Source organism: Urocitellus parryii, chromosome 11 (genome assembly GCF_045843805.1).
Source record: "Urocitellus parryii isolate mUroPar1 chromosome 11, mUroPar1.hap1, whole genome shotgun sequence".
Taxonomy (NCBI): domain Eukaryota; kingdom Metazoa; phylum Chordata; class Mammalia; order Rodentia; family Sciuridae; genus Urocitellus; species Urocitellus parryii.
Window position 1 is genome coordinate 20,806,829 of NC_135541.1, and position 18,134 is coordinate 20,824,962.

At 44.6% G+C, this 18,134-nt stretch overlaps 1 protein-coding gene across 1 annotated transcript in view; it reads right to left on the bottom strand.

Moving 5' to 3' along the window:
• Positions 1–18,134, bottom strand: part of Csmd2 (CUB and Sushi multiple domains 2) — a 540,652-nt gene that overhangs the window by 40,542 nt on the left and 481,976 nt on the right. The window contains exons 48-53 of the mRNA XM_026406835.2: positions 16,109–16,255; positions 11,458–11,646; positions 8,622–8,807; positions 7,599–7,793; positions 5,310–5,483; positions 3,630–3,803 (exon numbers count right to left, since the gene is read on the bottom strand). Coding sequence (XP_026262620.2) covers positions 3,630–3,803; positions 5,310–5,483; positions 7,599–7,793; positions 8,622–8,807; positions 11,458–11,646; positions 16,109–16,255 — 1,065 coding nt within the window. The remainder of the gene's footprint in view (positions 1–3,629; positions 3,804–5,309; positions 5,484–7,598; positions 7,794–8,621; positions 8,808–11,457; positions 11,647–16,108; positions 16,256–18,134) is intronic.

Here is an 18,134-nt window from a genome sequence, read left to right on the forward strand (position 1 = left end):
TAGGGTTCTGTTCTAACTATTCTCGTGTATTAATTTATTTAATCCTCAGGACAGTAGCTGAGGGACTGGCTTTTCAGAGCTGATGAAATTAGCGCCCACCCAGTGCATGAGCTGCTTGGTCTGCAGTCACATAGCACGTGGTGTCTGGCTGGAGCTGGGTGTGCGCCAGGTGGTTGAGGCCCACAGCTGTGTGCCTGCCTTCTCACTGTGCCACCTGGTAATACCACCCAGGCCTAAAAACGAGTATCTTTAGGTCAGGCAGACATTCTCCATCCAGACCCCTGCTCTCCGTTATTCACACAGAAACCTCTTCATGTACACTGGGTGCCAATTCCTGAAGGCATTTGAATTTGCATCTTCTCATGAAGCTGAACATGGTTTGTTTAGATGTATCTGAAGGTGTGACTGGATACCAATGCGTCTTGCTTTCTTTACATTAATAATTCTTAAGCCACCACGAGGACTACTGTTCATGCATTGCTTAAACAGCAAGTCTTATGTTTTTTGTTATGGTTTAGATATGAGGTGTCCCCCAAAAGCTCATGATTGAGACAATGCAAGAAAGCCCAGAGATGAAATGATTGGGTTATGAGAGCCGTAACCTATTTGGTGCATTAATCCACTGACGTGGCAACTGCAGGCAGGTAAGGTGTGTCTGGAAGAAACAGGTCACCTGCGGCATGCCTTTGGGGTTTATATTTTGTCTCTGGTGAGGAGAGCTCTCTCTGCTTCCTGGTGGCCGTGTTCTGAGCTGCTTTCCTCCTCCGTACTCTTCCACCAGGATATTTTGCCTCATCCTGGGCCCAGAGCCATGGAATCGGCTGTCTGTGGACTGAGACCTTTGAAACTGTGAGCCCCAAATGAACTTTCTCTTTTCTATTTTGTTCTTGCCAGATCTTTTGGAGACAGTGATAAAAAGGTAAAATAACTTTATGGCTCTATCCTGTATAGGAAAAGCCAAAAAAAGACAAAGATAAAAATGAAGAACATAACCCTCCACTTTACATAAATCTCACTTTAGGGAACTTTAAAAAGTGAGAAATTGTCCAAATTGCTTCCAGGCATCGGAGAATAATGGTGGTTGCCTAAATCTAAAAGTTGTAGATTAACAAGAACAAATGAAAGTACAGGAAACCCACACCTGCAGAGAAAACAGAGAAGGCTACAAACTTTAAATGATGCGAAGTAGAGAAATAAACACTAAACCCAGGTACAGTGTGCCAGAATTAGTTCTACAACTATAACCCAATAGAATGTAATAAAATAAAAGAAGACCTGAATCTACACATTCACAGATGCACAGAACACCTGGGGAAATTGTCTTGGAACAGTCAACTCTAAAGGCATCACCTGTCTAAAATATTAGACTTTAAGAATAAAGGAAAAAAATAATCAGGACCCCCAGAAAATCATTCAATAGTTTATAAAATGGAATCAAGCCAATTTTATAATTCTAAACGTTGGGTACATAGAAATGGCGAGGAGAAGGGTGGTTACCAGAGGCAGTGGCAGGGGAGACAGGGAGATAGTATTAAAGGGTTCAAGGTTGTAGTACAAGTAAGATCCAACCCATGGCATGGCAACTTCAGTTCACAGGACTGTACTGTGCAGTGGAAATTTCCTAAAGCAGCTTTGGGTGCTCTTCCCACAAACACCTGAAGGGAAGTAGGTGAGAAGATGGAGATGCTAATCACACGGAGTGTACTAAGCCTTTCACTGGGTCTCCAAACATTCTGTAGTTCAGTTCGAATACATACAATAAAAAGGAAGGTGTGAGAAAAAAAAAAGAATAACATGCTAAGCAAAATAATGATGGAGGAACACTTTTTAGACAGTCAAAGCAATAAGGTGGCCAGGGATTTTCCAATCCAGCTGTCCATCAAGTTTAAAGGTACAGAAAAACAGTTTTAAATATGTAAGAACTTGGGAGAATATTATGCAAGGAATCTTATTGAAGAGTCTACTAGAGACTGAGCTTGACCCTTCTAAGAGATAACTGGGAAAACTTCAATAGATTGGGTGAGCTTCTGATATATTTAATTATAGATCTAGGAGTAGAGGTAGGGGGAAAAGATAGAATATATAAACACTGTCATAAATATTTTATGTCCTGACAAAGTAGGAATAATCCAACTAAAAGTGAAAGGAAAGGGGAAAAGGGAAAGAACATAGAATAAGCTCATTGTTGTATAAACAGGTAAGAATTGATAAACTACATAATAAAAAGTTAAGTCAGACAATCAGAGCTAATGGCATTAAAATGTTACAAGTACAGAAGTAAGCAAAGAACAAAGATTCAAGCTTTCCTAAATACCTAAAGAAATGAAAAAGAAAGCAAAGAAACACATCTTACAGAGATATACTTTACTATTTTACAATACTAACTACATAAAGATGACAGAATTAAGACCAAATGGATCAGACCTATCAATACACATGAATGAGTTTAACTCATAAAAGGAAGATTTTCAAGTTGACTCACGAGGCAAGTTTAAATTCAAAGCTGTGCATGAGAATCACACTTGATTTAAGAGATTCATCCACCATTAAATGGATGGTCAAAGACCATATCAGGAAAAAGAATCAAAGTAGGAGTTGGTGTAAGCCTGATATCAAGCAAAGTAAAACTTCAACTAAAAAATGTTATCAGTGATGAAGAAGACAGTTTTAAAGGCTAAAACCCACAATTTGACATTCATGCCAATAATTATGAATATCTATGCACCAATAACACAGCAATTACCTTTATTTAGCAGAAACTACAGGGTCAAAGGCAGCCTCAGGAACTTAGTGAGGCCCTAAGCAACTCAGAGAGATCCTGTCTCTAAATAAGACACAAAAAAGGGCTGGGGATGTGGCTCAGTAGTTAAACGCCTCTGGGTTCAATTTCTGATAAGAATGAAAGAAAGAAAGAAAGAAAGAAAGAAAGAAAGAAAGAAAGAAAGAAAGAAAGAAAGAAAGAAAGTGCAAGGAACGCAAGAAAAAGTGGAAACACACTGATAATAGGAAACTTTAAATATACATCTTAGGAAAAAAAGGCCACGTAGACCAAAATTAGCAAGAATAAAGAGGGCATAAGCAACATGATTTATGAAATACATATCTACATGACTCTCTCTCTCTCTCTCTCTCTCTCTATATATATATATATATATATATACATACACACACACACACACACACACACACATATATATATATATGGACAGAGAGATACTATAATACCAAAATTACAGACTTTCTCACAAATGATAAACCTTCATTATGAGACTCTCTGAGATACAATTAAAACAGGTGATCAAAAATAATTCCATAGGTTTAAATACTTATGTCAATAAATATCTATACAAATGAAAGAATGAATTAAAATCCCAACAAATGAATTAAAATCCCAACTCTGAAGCTAGGACATGACTATTAAGGCAAACCAAATCATAGGGAAGAAACAATCCAAGTGAAAGCAACAATTAATGATGTGGACAACTGAAAACAATGGAGGTCATGATTACATCTTTGAGAAAGAAAAAAAATTAAAAAAATTAAAAACTCTACGAATCTTCTAGCTAACCTAAGAGAGGGTCCGTGTTGAATCTGAGCCGGGGACTAGGGAGAGCGGGTGACATACTTACGCACACAGAAAGGGGTCTTGCCCGACCAGTGGTGGTCCTGCTGGCAGATGCGCACGGACATGCCGATGAGGCGGAAGCCGGCGTTGCACTGGTACACCACGCTGCCCCGGTAGTTGTAGTTCTCTCCGTTGATGTGTCCGTTGACGATGGGCTCAGGGGTCCCACAGTGTCCAGCTTGGGTGGGAGATGGGAAAGAGGAAATCAAAGAGGTGCTTCCAGAAAATGAGGCAGAGCTTGGTCAAGGTGGAGAGAGACAGGGAAAAAGCACCGAGTCCCAAGCACCCTTCACTTTTCCCAGCTCCCCCTGAAAGTAGCAATACAGGAGTGACTTCAGGAATCAGAGACATGATAGAAATGGTCTCGAGGGCACGCCAACCCCCAATCGCAGGGTTGCATCCCAAATGGCCACCTGTTTCTGAGCTTTTGTTGCTGCACACGTGTGGGAACTTACCTGCCTCAGGGATTGCCTTGGTTTAGATAAGATCCTGGAAGGCCCCTGTGCTGAGGCCCCTGTCCCCAGCCCACACAACTGTTAGAAGGTGGCAGAAGCCTTAAGAGGTGGGGCCTAGTTGGGGAAGTTAGGTCACTGGCATGTGAGGTGCTCTTGAAGGGGATATTGGGACCCTGATCCTGTCCAGGTTCTTTGCTTCCTGGACGCCATGAGGTGAGCAGTTTCCTTGGTTCCAAGTTCCCTCCATGATGTTCTGCCTCACCACAGGCCCAGAGCAACAGGGCTGAGTGACCATGGCCTGGGACCTCTGACACCATGAGCCATGAACCTTTCCTCTTTACAAGTTGGTTACCTTAGGCATCTGTCAGCGCATGGAAAGCTGACTAACACAGGGGTGTCTCTCCTTCTCATCAACCAGCATTTACTGACCATCAACCTCATGGAGGATGCCGCGGTCTAATTAAGGCTGTCAAAGCCTAGTCATATTAAAAACACTGTATAAAAACATGGTTTGGCTAACTTTCTTTCCTTTTTGAGTGACACTTGGGTGAGTTATCTTTATTCAATGGAGTTTGAGTAGCAGGTCTTCCTGGCATTCTGTTGGCTCCTCTATTGGCTTCCTTTGGTGCTGTGTGGAAATAACCCATGACTGTGTGCTTAACAGGGGCTTGAGAGGGTGGGAGGGCAGCACTGTCCACCCAGGAGAGATGGCCCAACTGATTCTGTGAGGTTTGTGTGGCTGAGACCCTTTTTTGGAATTGAGAGGAGCAAGAGGAGAGAAAAATGAAAACTTCGTGTTTTGTAAGCCAGGTTGCTTTTATGTATGTCTTTTTCTTACCATGTATGTAAGAACACACACACATATATGCAATACGATGTAATTCACATATATACATACGTTTGTATTTTAAGTAATTTGCTAATATATAATATAAAGGGTATTTGAGGTATGTTACAGGAATGTGTCTCTGTAAGGTGGGGGCTGAGGCTTTACCCCTTATGCAAGGGCCAATAACCAGGGGTTGTTTTTCTGATCAGAATGAGAACCCCTCAAAGACTGGTCTCATCGGACTTGAGTGCTCCCACAGAAGCTGGTTCGGGGTTTTAGACATGGCAGCTGCAGAATGGTGCTTGGGGTAAACATTTTCCGACAGAAGGTAAAATGATCCTGGTGAAAAGCGGGCTCCCAGCTTTGGAAACGTCTGGTCTGTCCGGAGGAGACCACTTACCCAGGCAGCGGACTTCTGAGCCGCTCCAGAGCCCGTTGGCCAAGCATTCCCGCACCCTGGAGCCCACCAGCGTGTACCCGGAATTGCAGGAGAAGATGGCAGTGGCCCCATAGACAGACAGTGTTCCAATGCGGTGGCCACTGGGGGGCGTGGGGAGCTCTCCACAGGAGGTGACTGAAAGGACCAGAAAACACACAGTCGGCTCTAAGAGGAGGGACACGTACTGCTTCCGATGAACATGAATTATGACAAAAAGTAACATCGGTTTAGCCTTCCTCCCCAGGAACTCAAGACCAGAATGTGGGTTGTGACATGGACTTGTGTGATGTGATATCTCAGCTGCAGGTGTCTCTGGAAGGACCAGAGGAGCTATTATATCCTTGACTCTACTCCAGATGCCCTCAATCTCTGGAGATAATAAGGCCCAAGCATCTGTATATATATATTTTTAAAAACTCCTCAGGAGGTTCAGGCAGGCACTGTGGTTAGGAAGAGGTGGCGATTCTGTACTCCCCAGTGCCCTGGGCAGGCACTGCCAGTCAACCTCTCCTCTTCTGCTGAAGCCAGGGTGGCCTCAGGCTCTCTCTAAGAGCTCTGCTGATGGTCTTGGCTGACGATCAAGGTGAGGCCTAATCACCAAGCTGCACTGCAGTGAGGCTGTCCTATACTCATGACCTTGGGGATCTCTCTCTCTCTCTCTCTCTCTCTCTCTCTCTCTCTCTCTCTCTCTCACTCTCTCTCTCACACACACACACACACACACACACACACTCACATATGAGTATATCACACTGTAAGGCCCACACCCTTCCCTTCCCTTCTACAGTGGTGTGAGGATGGCCTTAGGCCTGAGACTAAGCAACTCTATTACAAACTCCAGTTTGAAACCTGCAGTCTCACCAGGAACACCCATAGAGCCCTCCAGTGTGGCCTCAGACAAGTTACTTCCCCTCACCCTGATAAACAGAGTGAAGCCCCTGGCAGGCTATCCTCACCTAAGAGGGAAAGGTGAGAAGATCAGGGTGGAGACCACCAGACAGATGTTTCTGACCCCAGGGTAAATGATGTCACTGAGAAATCCAGTGGTAGCTGATAAGGATTGAAAAGGGGGTCAAAAGCCCCCAAATTTAGTATAAATAATAGAGCAAATGAACAGGGATTCAGCCAGCAGAAACAAGGATGCACTTGAGCTGGAGAGCCTGATGAGGACCTGACATCCCGTCACTTGTCATCGTTCCTGAGCCTCTGCGTGATCCTCACCGCTCTTAAACTCTACTGCCTGTCTGGACCTTGGTGAGAGCTGCAACTTCTCTCTACAACACTCTCCTCAACTGGTCGTCCATTACACACCAGGAAAAGCCTGCCTTGGTTCCGGACCCAGTCACCATGGTCTGAGTGAGTGTGCATCTCCTGGACATAAAGCCTAAGGCTTGAGACTTTTGAACTTAGCACATAGAGGGAATGTCTGTCATTAGCCTGTCTTGATTAAGTGTGTTTGCAATACTTAGAATTAATCTAGAATTATTTACTGTGAATGGATTAATCTAGAATTGTTTGCTGTGAAGTGATTATGTCTATTGCAGTGCCTAGCATTAAGGATTGTCGTTTTCTTGATTAAGAACCTATAGAGTGAAATTATATTGAGTAAGTTGAGTGAATAAAGCATTGAAAGGGGCAGAAACGCGTGGACATTCTTTATTTTTCCCCTCGACTGCATACGTTGCAACTTTGCCCCCTCCCAACAAGTGGAGATCCCAAGAGCACTCCCTAATTAACCTCTGTTTCCAACTTACTTCCCAGGAACTGTGACCTTTGAAGTACATTAAAGAACTGAAGAAAAATAACAGTGAAGAAGGAGAGGAAGACAGACTCAGGTGTCTCGTCCCTGTGCGAGCTTCACACCTGCACACACCATGTCTCACCACACACCATATTATCATTGCTTCTTTGTCTGCTGCTCTAGTCCTGCAAGCTCCTTGTTGGCAGGAAACACAGACTTACTTCTTTATACCCCTACAACACCTGGAGTACCCCGCTGTGGGGCCTAAGGAATGTTGAACAAATGAATCAGTGCATGCTCACCTGTACAGCTTATTAAAAATGTGCCTTCTAATATGAAGTACAAGTACTTTGTCAGTGGATCAGGCATTTCCCCAGCCCCTGATTCTAGGTGCGTGTACAAAAAGAGGACACTACAATCCCTGGAGGTACCACTCCTCTCCCCTTCTCCAATGTACCCCCCGTAGGAGACCCTGTGCAAACTTGCCCACCCTCCCCTCCTGGGCTTACTTTGGCAGGTGGGCATGGAATCCCCAAGGCTCCATTTGCCATTGGCCTGACAGCGGATGACCCTCTGGCCAGTGTAGTAGTAGCCAGGGTCACAGATGAGCATCAGCTGGGCCTGGAACTGGTACTGGGTCTCAAAGATGAGCCTCCACCTGCCATGCTCCACACTGATACTGCTGACATCAGGACAGGTCACAGCTGGGGGAATAATGGGGGAGGAAGGTTAATCAATTATGGAAGACAGTGCAGGAGCCCAGAGCTGGGGACTGGAGAACCCAATGCAGTCATGATAAATTCAAGAACCTTAAGTCCTTAGGGAGGTTTGGAAAATGGGTGGAGTGCTGGGGAGTGGGATACGGCAAACTGAGGAGTACAGATCAGAAGAAGAAGGAGAAGGAGAAGAAGGAGGAGAAGGAGGAGGAGGAGGAGGAAGAGAAGGAAGAGGAGGAGAAAGAAGAGGAGGAGGAGGAGAGAAAAAGAGGAGGGAGGTGGTACTCAGTCACAGTTGATGGTTGGTTTTTTTGGTTGTGGGAATGTAAGTTCCATTTGGTCAGGCCTTTATTTTCCAGGAGAAGCCAAGAATCTGGATGTTTATTGAAAATTTCCTGATTTTAGACTGTTGAGAAGCATTTTTTTTTTTTTTTTTACAAAGCACAGTGTAGGCCAAAGGAAACCAAAAAACCTGTATCTTTGACCTAAGTATGACCATGAGGCTGCCAATTTGGATTCTAGCCTAAAAGTCATCATTTCAGATTTTTGTGATGGAGGGACATTCATACACACTCTCTGACAGTTTCTCCATGAGACGAGGTCACTTGTAAGTTCTGTGGTGGTTTATGGAAATGTCCCCGCACAACAGTCCATTAATCCTCTGAGAGTAACTTCAATGGCAGCCCAAGCTGGCAGAGGCCACTCCTCCCCTCCCCGAATCCCTGGACTGTCATGTACACATTCCGCTCTTCAGCTCAGCCCTTGCAGGCATCTTGTCTGCTGCCTACCCAGCCCCTCCATTGCCCAGGGACTCACGGACACACTGAGGGGGGACGTTGTGGTTGCTCCACAGGCCTGTCTCCAGACACTCCGCAGTGGCATCCGCACCAGCCTCGAGGTGGTAGCCTTCACTGCAGCTGTACACAGCCTTGGTCCCCACCGTGTACTCCTTGCCAAACACCATTCCATTCTTGGGGGCGTCAGGAAGACCGCAGGAAAGAGCTAGAAAAGGAGAGATGCATCATGAGTTTCTGGATGGGGTTCTGGGAAATATTTTGATCTTTCTTCTTCTTTCTAGGGCCCTAATAATATTATAGTAAAAAATAATAAAAGGGAAAAGACTCACAATAAAAAAAAAGAAAATGGGAGTGTCATTGGCAGAGATTTTGAGGAAAAAAAATCTGGAAGATGGAGTAAAGACAAAAGTGCCTAGATAGATTAAATGAAGCAAAAAATCTGCAGCTCAGAAATATACGGGAAAGGCTTCAGGGTGAGACTTCCCTCCCTTCCCACAAATACAGCATAGGGGCATTCAAGCATCTATTTTCCAAACAAAATAGAGATTTTTGTCTCTTTTACTTAAGGTCAAAGAAAGAACTTTCTTCAACAAAGTAGGGCAGCTGTGGTGGGAGTTGCCATCCCAGAAGAGTTCTTTTCCTAGAATTTAAGGTCTCTGAACCTAAGGGATGCCCCTCTATTATCCTGGCAACACCTCAACTCAACCTCTTATTCATGGGAGAGACCTATGGGCAAAGACACTTGTATAAAATAACAACAAAGGCAATCCACATTTGCTGCCTGGAAAAATCAACCTAGCCTTTACTTTTTAAATATGAATAATCACAGATCACTACATGTAGGAGGAACACCAGTAGGTGTCCATGTGATACACAAAGATAAGATTAAAAAGTAGGGGAAAAGATCCCCTTAGGAAACAGAGCTGATTCAGTAAACAGAAGATGTGTGATCTTTAAACTTTAGATTCATAGTGTCTTGAGGCACCTGGGGACCTCGGGTGAAGGAGTGACAGCAATCACATCTCATGGCCCTGCTCTCGTGGATAGCTGAGAGGACAGAAGAGGACTCCTCATCCAGAGAGAGGATAAGTCTGAGTCTCATGTTCTCCATGCCTAAGTGACATCCTCCAACCGAGAGGTAGGACGTTTCTGTGGGTCAGGGAGGAGAAATACAAGCACAAAGTATCTGAAACGTATGGAATGAAACCTCTGTGGGAAGACTACATAGAGACAAAGAATGGGGCTGGGGAGGACAGAGAGGTATTTGGGGACCCAGAATCTCTCAGGTAGAGTGAATTCATGGTTTGAGAGAGAGAATGTCAGACCCTTCCTGACCCTGAAAATGGGAAATGGTGTTGGGGGGATTAACTTCCCTACTTCAAGGGCCACAGCACACATATGCTCAGGAGAGCCCTGGTCCCCGTGGAGGAGGGAGTGAGGAGAGCCTCCTGGGTAGCCAGTGAGGGTGTGTGCTTGTGGGGTATAGAACCAGGATTCCAGAGAACGCAGAGGGAGGGCATCGGAAGGAGGCTTAGTGTGGGATGGGAGGAAGGCACATGGAGCAACACCAGGATGGCTTCCTTTGAGAGTGACAAAGGTAACAGATGAGGGTAGTTTGCAATGGGAGCTCTGGACAAAAGACTTGTCCATGTTGATGTGATTAAAGACACAAACTGAAGCCAGATAATATTTGCCATTTGTGGACAGTCAGTTCTTTGTGACCTTTGCTTGGGGCTTACAGTAGAATATTAACAACACACTGTTTCTTCTCTTTGGGAAAGAGCAGGCTCAGACCAGTAGGTTGTGAGGATCAGCGATGATGAATGTCACTAAAAGCACTTCACCACACTGGGAAGCAAAGAAAAACAAAATCTAACAGCAGCATAATTTCCTCTTCTTGTCTATATAAAGGACAAAGTTTTCCTCTTCTTTTTGAAATGCAGTACATATTGTTGAGATTGTGGGATAAAAGACAATCTCCATGTGCCGCTGGTAGAAGTGTAAATGAGGACAACATTTGTAAAAGGCTTTTATCGAAAGCTATTAATTTTGCATATTTTGTGATTCAACAGTCTCATTTCTGGGCATTTATTTTGATGAAATAAACATGAGTGTTCATAATATGGAGTTAAAAGTTTTGGGTAGCAAAAAGTATGGACTCCAAATGACCCACAGTAGAACTATACTTGATTACACGTCAGTTTTCCCATAATGCTATGCAATCACCAAAAATAATAATGAGGAAGTATATACAATTATTTGAAAGGTATTGATAAAATATTAAAAGTTTTATACACTGACGATCCTATTTTTGCAATCAACCTATAGAAAACCAAAGGAAACGAGCTGAAATGTTAGCAGTAGCAATCTCCTGTGATGGAATTATTGTTCATTATTGCTTTTTAAAAATTGTTTGTAGTTTTATTCCACCCCCCCCCAGATTCCTAGTCTAAATGTATATTCCTCCAGGGGTCAAAAGTGAAGTCTAAAAGATACTGCCTGCAAGCTAAAGGGTAGTCTGTACATTTTAAGTGTCTGATCAACTCACTCGCTCTCCTCCTCCCCTCTGGGAGCCTTCCCTCACTGTCTAGTGGGTGGATCTGTTCTTACTCTGTCACTCTGCATTTATGTGCTCACATATCCATCTCCCCCATGGCTCTGAAAACAGAGACTGCTATGCATATGTCATCCCAGGGCTGAAGGTATTATGGATGCTTGGTAAATATTTGCTAGATTAATGAATTCATTATCAAACCCTTGGGAAACCTGCATGTGGAAGTGACTCATTTTGACAGAAGCCAAGAGTTGAGTTAGATCCCAGTCGCTTTGTGACTTGCTTCCCACCTGCTTCTTACCTTGACAGAGAGGAATGGCCTCACTCCACAGGTGGTACCCCTGGGGGTGCCGGGTACAAATGGCCATGCTGTGTCCCACCAAGCGGAATCCTGTGTTGCAGCCAAAGTGGATGGAGCCGCCGGGCTGGGTGCTGGTCTGGCCCAGAATGAAGCCGTGGAGTGGAGCCCTGGGCAGGCTGCAGTAAGGGGCTGAACAACAAGATGTGGCTCAGGGAACCAGGTGTGAGCAGGAGCACAGGTGGTCTCTCATGCTGGCCCCTACCCCTTCTTCCCCCCTGTTTCTTTATGTTGGTCACTACCATGTTCTCTGCTATTTAGGAAGGTCTGAGTGGTTGATATTGGGAAAAAGAAAAAAGCCAGTTTAAAAGCAAAAACAGAATAAAGGAGAATTTATTTATTTTTTTTTTATTTTTATTTTTTTTTATCTTTTAAACAGCAGAAATTTATTTTTCACAGTTCTAGAAGCTGGACAGTCCAGGATAAGATGCTGGCAGATTCAACGTTTGGGAAAGGCCCACTTTCTGGTTCATAGATAGGGTCTTCTAGTTGTGCACTCACGTGATGGAAGGAGTAAGGGCTCTCTCTTGGGCCTCTTTTATAAGGGCATAAATTCCACTAATGAGAGCTTTGTCCTAATGATCTGATCACTTCCCCAAAATTCCACCTCTTCATACTATAGCTTTGGGGGTTAGGTTTCAACCTATGAATTTTAAGAGGTACTACATTCAAACACCCTTTCAAATTTCTTTCCTTTTTCAGGTCAGATTCTACTCCATTGTATGTGTATATCATTTTATTTATTCATTTATCCATCCATTGTCATTTCGGTTGTGTCCACCTTTCAACTCTTGTGAAAAATGCTGCTATGATCATGGGTATGCACATGTTTGAGTCTCTGCTTTCAGTTCTTTTAGGCATGCACCCAGGAGTGGAATTATTGGATCAAATGGTATTTAACATCTTGAGGAATTAGCATACTGTGTGCCATAGCACCTGCCCCATTTATATTTCTGTGCCCTGTGTACAGGTATTGTAGTTTCTCCCTGTCTTGGCCAACACTTGTTCTGCTTTGTTTTTGTTTTGTTTTATAACAGCTATCCTCATGAGTGTGAAATGGCATCTCAGTGTGGTTTTTTTTTTTTTTTTTTTTATTGGTCGTTCATAACATTACATAGTTCATAATACATCATATTACACAGTTTGATTCACGTGGATTATGAACACCCCCTTTTACCCCATATACAAATTGCTGTATCATATCAGTTTCCCTTCCATTGCTTGACATATTGCCTTTCTAGTGTCTGATGTATTCTGCTGTCTGTCCTATTCTCTACTATCCCCCCTCCCCTCCCCTCCCCTCCCCTCCCCTCCCCTTTTCTTTCTCTACCCCTTCTACTGTAAATCATTTCTTCCATTTGTATTATCTTGTCTTGCCCCTCCTTTCCTCTTATATGACATTTTGTATAACCCTGAGGATCGCCTTCCATTTCCATGCAATTTCCCTTCTCACTCCCTTTCCCTCCCACCTCTCATCCCTGTTTAATGTAAATCTTTTTCTCAAGCTCTTCGTCCCTACCCTGTCCTTATTTACTCCCCTTATATCAAAGGAGTCATTTGGTATTTGTTTTTTAAAGATTGACTAGCTTCACTTAGCATAATCTGCTCTAATGCCATCCATTTTCCTCCAAATTCTATGATTTTGTCATTTTTTAATGCAGAATAATACTCCATAGTATAAAAGGAGAATTTAAAAAACTGCTCCATGAAGAACTGGATCCTCTTTGAGGCCTGTGGGCAGCCCTGGATGCATGGCCCAGATCAGGCTCCCTGGCATCCTTGGAAAGTGCAACCCAGTGGGATTGGTTCCTGAAAAGTGAGACTGCAGCGGCCTCAGTTTCTAACCTCTCCAGGTCTGTGACTTGGGACAAACCACTGAAACTTGTTTAGCTCTAGTGTCCTCCCCTGGAAGTTGGGATCTATATGTATCCACCTCAGGTCTGTGGACAATTTAAAAAACACCATGTATATAAAGCTCCCAGCACAGTGCAGGGCGCTGAGTGCTCCATTAATGATTGCTCTCCTTTTTTTTTTTTTTTTTTTTCTGCTGTGTAGGGGACCCCTGAGAATCCAGGACATAAATTCCCCGACATGTCCCCTCAACATATGGCTTCAGTGTTTCATCCATTTGTCCAATATAAAGATCTAGAATGTCCATTTATAGGCCAATGTCTGTTCTAAGTGCTCAGGAGATAGCAGTGAAAGAAACAGGAAAGCATCCCAGCCTGAAAACTCACATGACAAGCCCTGCCAGGGACCTGCAGGTCTATCCCGTGAGGCTGTGAAAAAGGGATGACTTCAGGACAAATGGCATGTGCCCCTTTGTTTGCCTGAGGAGTCCTTGGTTGGGTCTCCCAGGCCAACAGGGACAAGGGAAGAGGGCACCAGTCTCCGGCCTCTTCTTGTCTGGGGATCACACTCCTCTGTGAACAGAACTGGTGGTTTAAATATCTCCACACCATACTCATGGGTGTCTGTCCTCTCTTTGTCCCTTGTGTCCTGCATATATTGTATCTATGAGTCCCCCTCACTCAGGAACATGTTATAAAATACACTTAGTCACAGTGAAAGACATATGCAAATTATACATATCTACTATATTGTAATTATTAAGTACTAATTGTTGTTACTAATGTAACCAGCCCCCTTTCTAGGTGGCATATCTGCTGAATGTACAACTGGATCACTGCTCCCAAACGGATGAGTCTCTGAACATCAAGGATAGGGCAACTCCTTAATAGTTTTTAGTTCCCAATTTATCAACAAGGGTAGGAAATGCTGATTTCCCTTTAGATTGAGTAGCTGAACTGTCCCAAGTCATAGGCCTGGAGAGAACTGAGTCTCGTTCTTCCCTGAGAGGCATCTAGAGGTTTCTTTTTCATCAAGAGGAAACTGAGGCCAGAAGCAGTTCAGTGCCTTGGTAAATAATCCTAGAGCTAGACAGTAATAGAGCTGGAGGCTGATCCTGGGGGAGTCATGATTCCCCACCCCAGGGTGTACATCAGGGAAAGGAGAGAACGTGGAAACTGGACCCCGAAGTAGTAAAGATCTATCTCCTCCCAGGCTCCCTGCAGCTTTATCTGGTTGTCTCCCTGGAGGCCACACTCCAGGGTTCTTTAGAACTGCTCTAGTGGGCCCTCTAAGTTTGGGCTGGTCTTGTAAGTAGGAGGCCCAAGCAAGACATGGATCAAGAAAGACAAGCAATACCAAAGGCAGAACTTGAGAACTTGATGTCCCTCCCTAACAATATACTTCAGAAATGTGTCCCACACTTGTTTGGAGTATGCTGAGGGGCACTGGGCATGGTGGAATTCCCCATGGCCTTAAGTAATTCAACTCCCCCCTCCAAGCTTGCAGGCCCAGCCAGCAGTCAGGAGGTACCAGTCTTCCGAGTGGGTATCAAGCAGCTTGGCAAGTTCTCTTCCAACAAGTCAGTAATGGCAGTTTGGGTAGATTTGGTTTTCTCCATCTCATTACATGCCCAGGGATATTTCTGGGTTCCTGAATCAGCTGTTTGTGTGGCTTGGCCTTTGATCTGACTCTGCCTATAAGATGTGGCTTGTCATAAAAGAGAATAAAACCCTGTCATCTGGGGCCATGTGGATGGAACTGGAGGACATTCTGTTAAGTGAAATAAGCCAGGTACAGAGAGACAGTACTGCATGTTCCCACTCATATGAACAAGCTAAAAAGGCGGATTTCACAGAGGTAGAGAGTAGAATAGGGGTTTCCAGAGCCTGGGAAGGAGAGCCGGCAGAGGGGACAGAAAGAGGTCGGTTCTCAGGTACAGAAATACAGTTAGACAAGAGGAATAAATCCTAGAGTGCTCAGCAACACAGTAGGGTGACCCTTGTCAAAAATAAATTGTGTATTTCAAAATAGCGAGATAAAGGTTTTTGATTATTTTCAACATAAGTGGTAGACGCTTCGAGTGACAGACTTGCTAACTGCTCTAGTGGGATCACTATATACTTTTACACATCTAGGGGTACAGTGTGGCATATACGTAATATACTATACAGATATATCTATGTCACACTGTACCCATAGATACGTAAAGGTTTATGTGTTAACTAAAAAAATAAAAAATAAAAAAGCAATAGGAATCAAAAAGACGGGGCTTGCAGAGCAGAGGAGATGCTTTTAAACTGGCCTGTTCTTGCTGCTTGTGTGACCTTTACCACAGAGAGATCCACTGTAGGGTTTTTTGGTTGAGGAAGTTTACTAATGTTTCCTAAATTTCTAAAGGGAGGCTTTTAAAGGGGGGACAGGAGCCCCCTTGGGCATCATGGGCTCTGGTATGATAGCTGGCAGGAACGGAGCCCTAAGTTATCCTAGAGATACAGGCTGGCACTATGAGAAGACGGGAGCAGACTGAAAGTGGGGCAAGGACTAGAGAAAGAGGCAACAGGATTCTGCCTCTGTGCCACTCCCAGGAGGGGGAGATTTAGACAGGGAGAGGCTGCCCAGTCCCAATGAGGTACCCACCACCTTGCTGAGGAGCTGGATCCCAGCTTATTTGGGTGTTTTGGGTGAATGACTGAAGGGCCTCAGAGGCCCTGGTCCTTCTCAGGAGCCCTGAGGGGTTACTCACCTGAATACCGAATCTTAAAGCCCTTTCGATTGTAGGCGTGGTCAGATGACCAGCGCAGGTACACAGAGTTGCTTGAGCTGGTGACAATCAGAGGAGCAGAGTAATTCCCACTGAGGGCTTTCAACAGAGGACTTTGTCCTGAGGGACCTAGGTTGAGAAGGACACATGATTACAGGCTGCAACACCCTTAAGGAAAATGAGGGCAGTATGACACCATGTCCCTGGAACACCACTTTAACTTCCCATGAACTTGGCAAAGTCAAGGGATCACAGAGAGCAGGCCCTGGGCCAGGATGTCTAGATAGTGGCAACTTGAAGGACACAGAATTCTCTTATAAGTGCTGGGAATGGGGATAAGTTAGTGTTAGGAGTAGAAAGCTGCTTTTTTTGTATGTACCCCAGGACAGCTGCGTCTTTGGATGCTGGTCATATGGGGAAGAAAGCAAGCTAATATCACTGCTTCTGTAGTCTAACTTATGAGACCCCTGTCTCTACCATGACTGGTGCAGAAATCAGGGCACTAGATAGACTATATGTCACTCATGCTGCTGACCACCCCTTGACAAAACACCATAGGGATTGGAGGCAATCTCTTTTGAGGTAGCACTATGAGGGACAGTAGGTACTATGTGGCCAAGCACCATGAGGGAGGGGGGTGCTTTCTTTCAGATGGTGCTACTGGACTCTCTGGCAAAGTCTCCCATCCAGCCTGTCACTACTGGACCTTCTCTGTAAGCATTTCTCAATAAACCTATGTCTCACCTGCTATCTCTGGGTGCCTTCCTTGGTCTCTGCAGCCCACCCCACTAGTCTAGCACAACTGGGCTGGGGACATAGGTCATTCCAGCTCTACAGAGCACAGGTGCTGACACCAGGGCTTAAAGTGCTGGGTGACTTTGAGGGTCAGCAGCGTCCTCTCTCTGTACCCACTGGTATTGCTCAAGGGTTCTTTCCTCCTAAGCCCAGATCTAAAGCAGTGCTCTCGGGAGAACCTGCCTAGAGCAGCTGGCAGGTAAGATGATATCTATTTGCCATTTTGAGATTTAGCCAGGGTCAAGCAGCTGGTTGATGGAAGAGCAGGTTTTCAAACTGGGAACCTCTTCCATTTGGATACCCTTCTTCTGCATGCTAAAAACAGAATGAATAGAGAGCAGCAAAACTAGAGGAAAACACGAGGTCTCAGCATCATAAGTAACAGAGATCCCCAACATTTCTTCCAAGGCCCTTTGAGGAAGGCCTCCCTCTTCCCTTTTCCTACCTTAAAAGCCTGGGATTGCATTTCCTACCTTAAATGCCTGGGGTGCTGGTTCAAGGGAGGCACAGCACACAGTGGGATAATCCATAATTCAGGAATTATCACCCTGGACAAGGCCCTGAGTGAAGGTTCTGATATACTATTAGACCACTCAAGGAAGATTGGGAAAGTAATGGACCACATTGAACAAAGCGGGACCATCAAAACTGCTGTGGCACACCATGGAGGAAGGGGCTCAGAGGCTCAGACAAGCAGCAGACTCAAATAGGTGTGAGAGCAGAACTCCCACCAGCTGACGGTATTCCCTGGAAGGGTCTGAAGGACACTCTGTTTAATTAAAGTAATCGAGAATGCACTGGGCAGGGGGATCACCAGCATTACCGAGGCCCTGAGCAATGGCTGTCCTCCATAAGCAGAAGCTTTGGGAGGAGAGGCTGTCATGGAACCAGGCTCCTTGGTAGTAATGGGGATGAGTACTGAGGATGGTCATATGGGGAACAAAGCAAGCTAAGCAAGCTAACATCACTGCTTCTGTAGTCTAACTTATAAGACCCCCTCTCTCTACTGTGACGGGTGCAGAAATCCTAGGATACATAGGCCAAGTGGAATCAGTGAACAGCCTGAAGCAAAGTTGGAGAAATTACTAAAATGGGTGCCAAGGTTAGAATGGCCTTGGGAGGGCCTGATCAGAGGGCCTATGGAGATGGCTCATAGAACATGGGATTCCTAAGGGCAAGACAATGGGCAGCCAAAAAGGATAGAGATGTATGA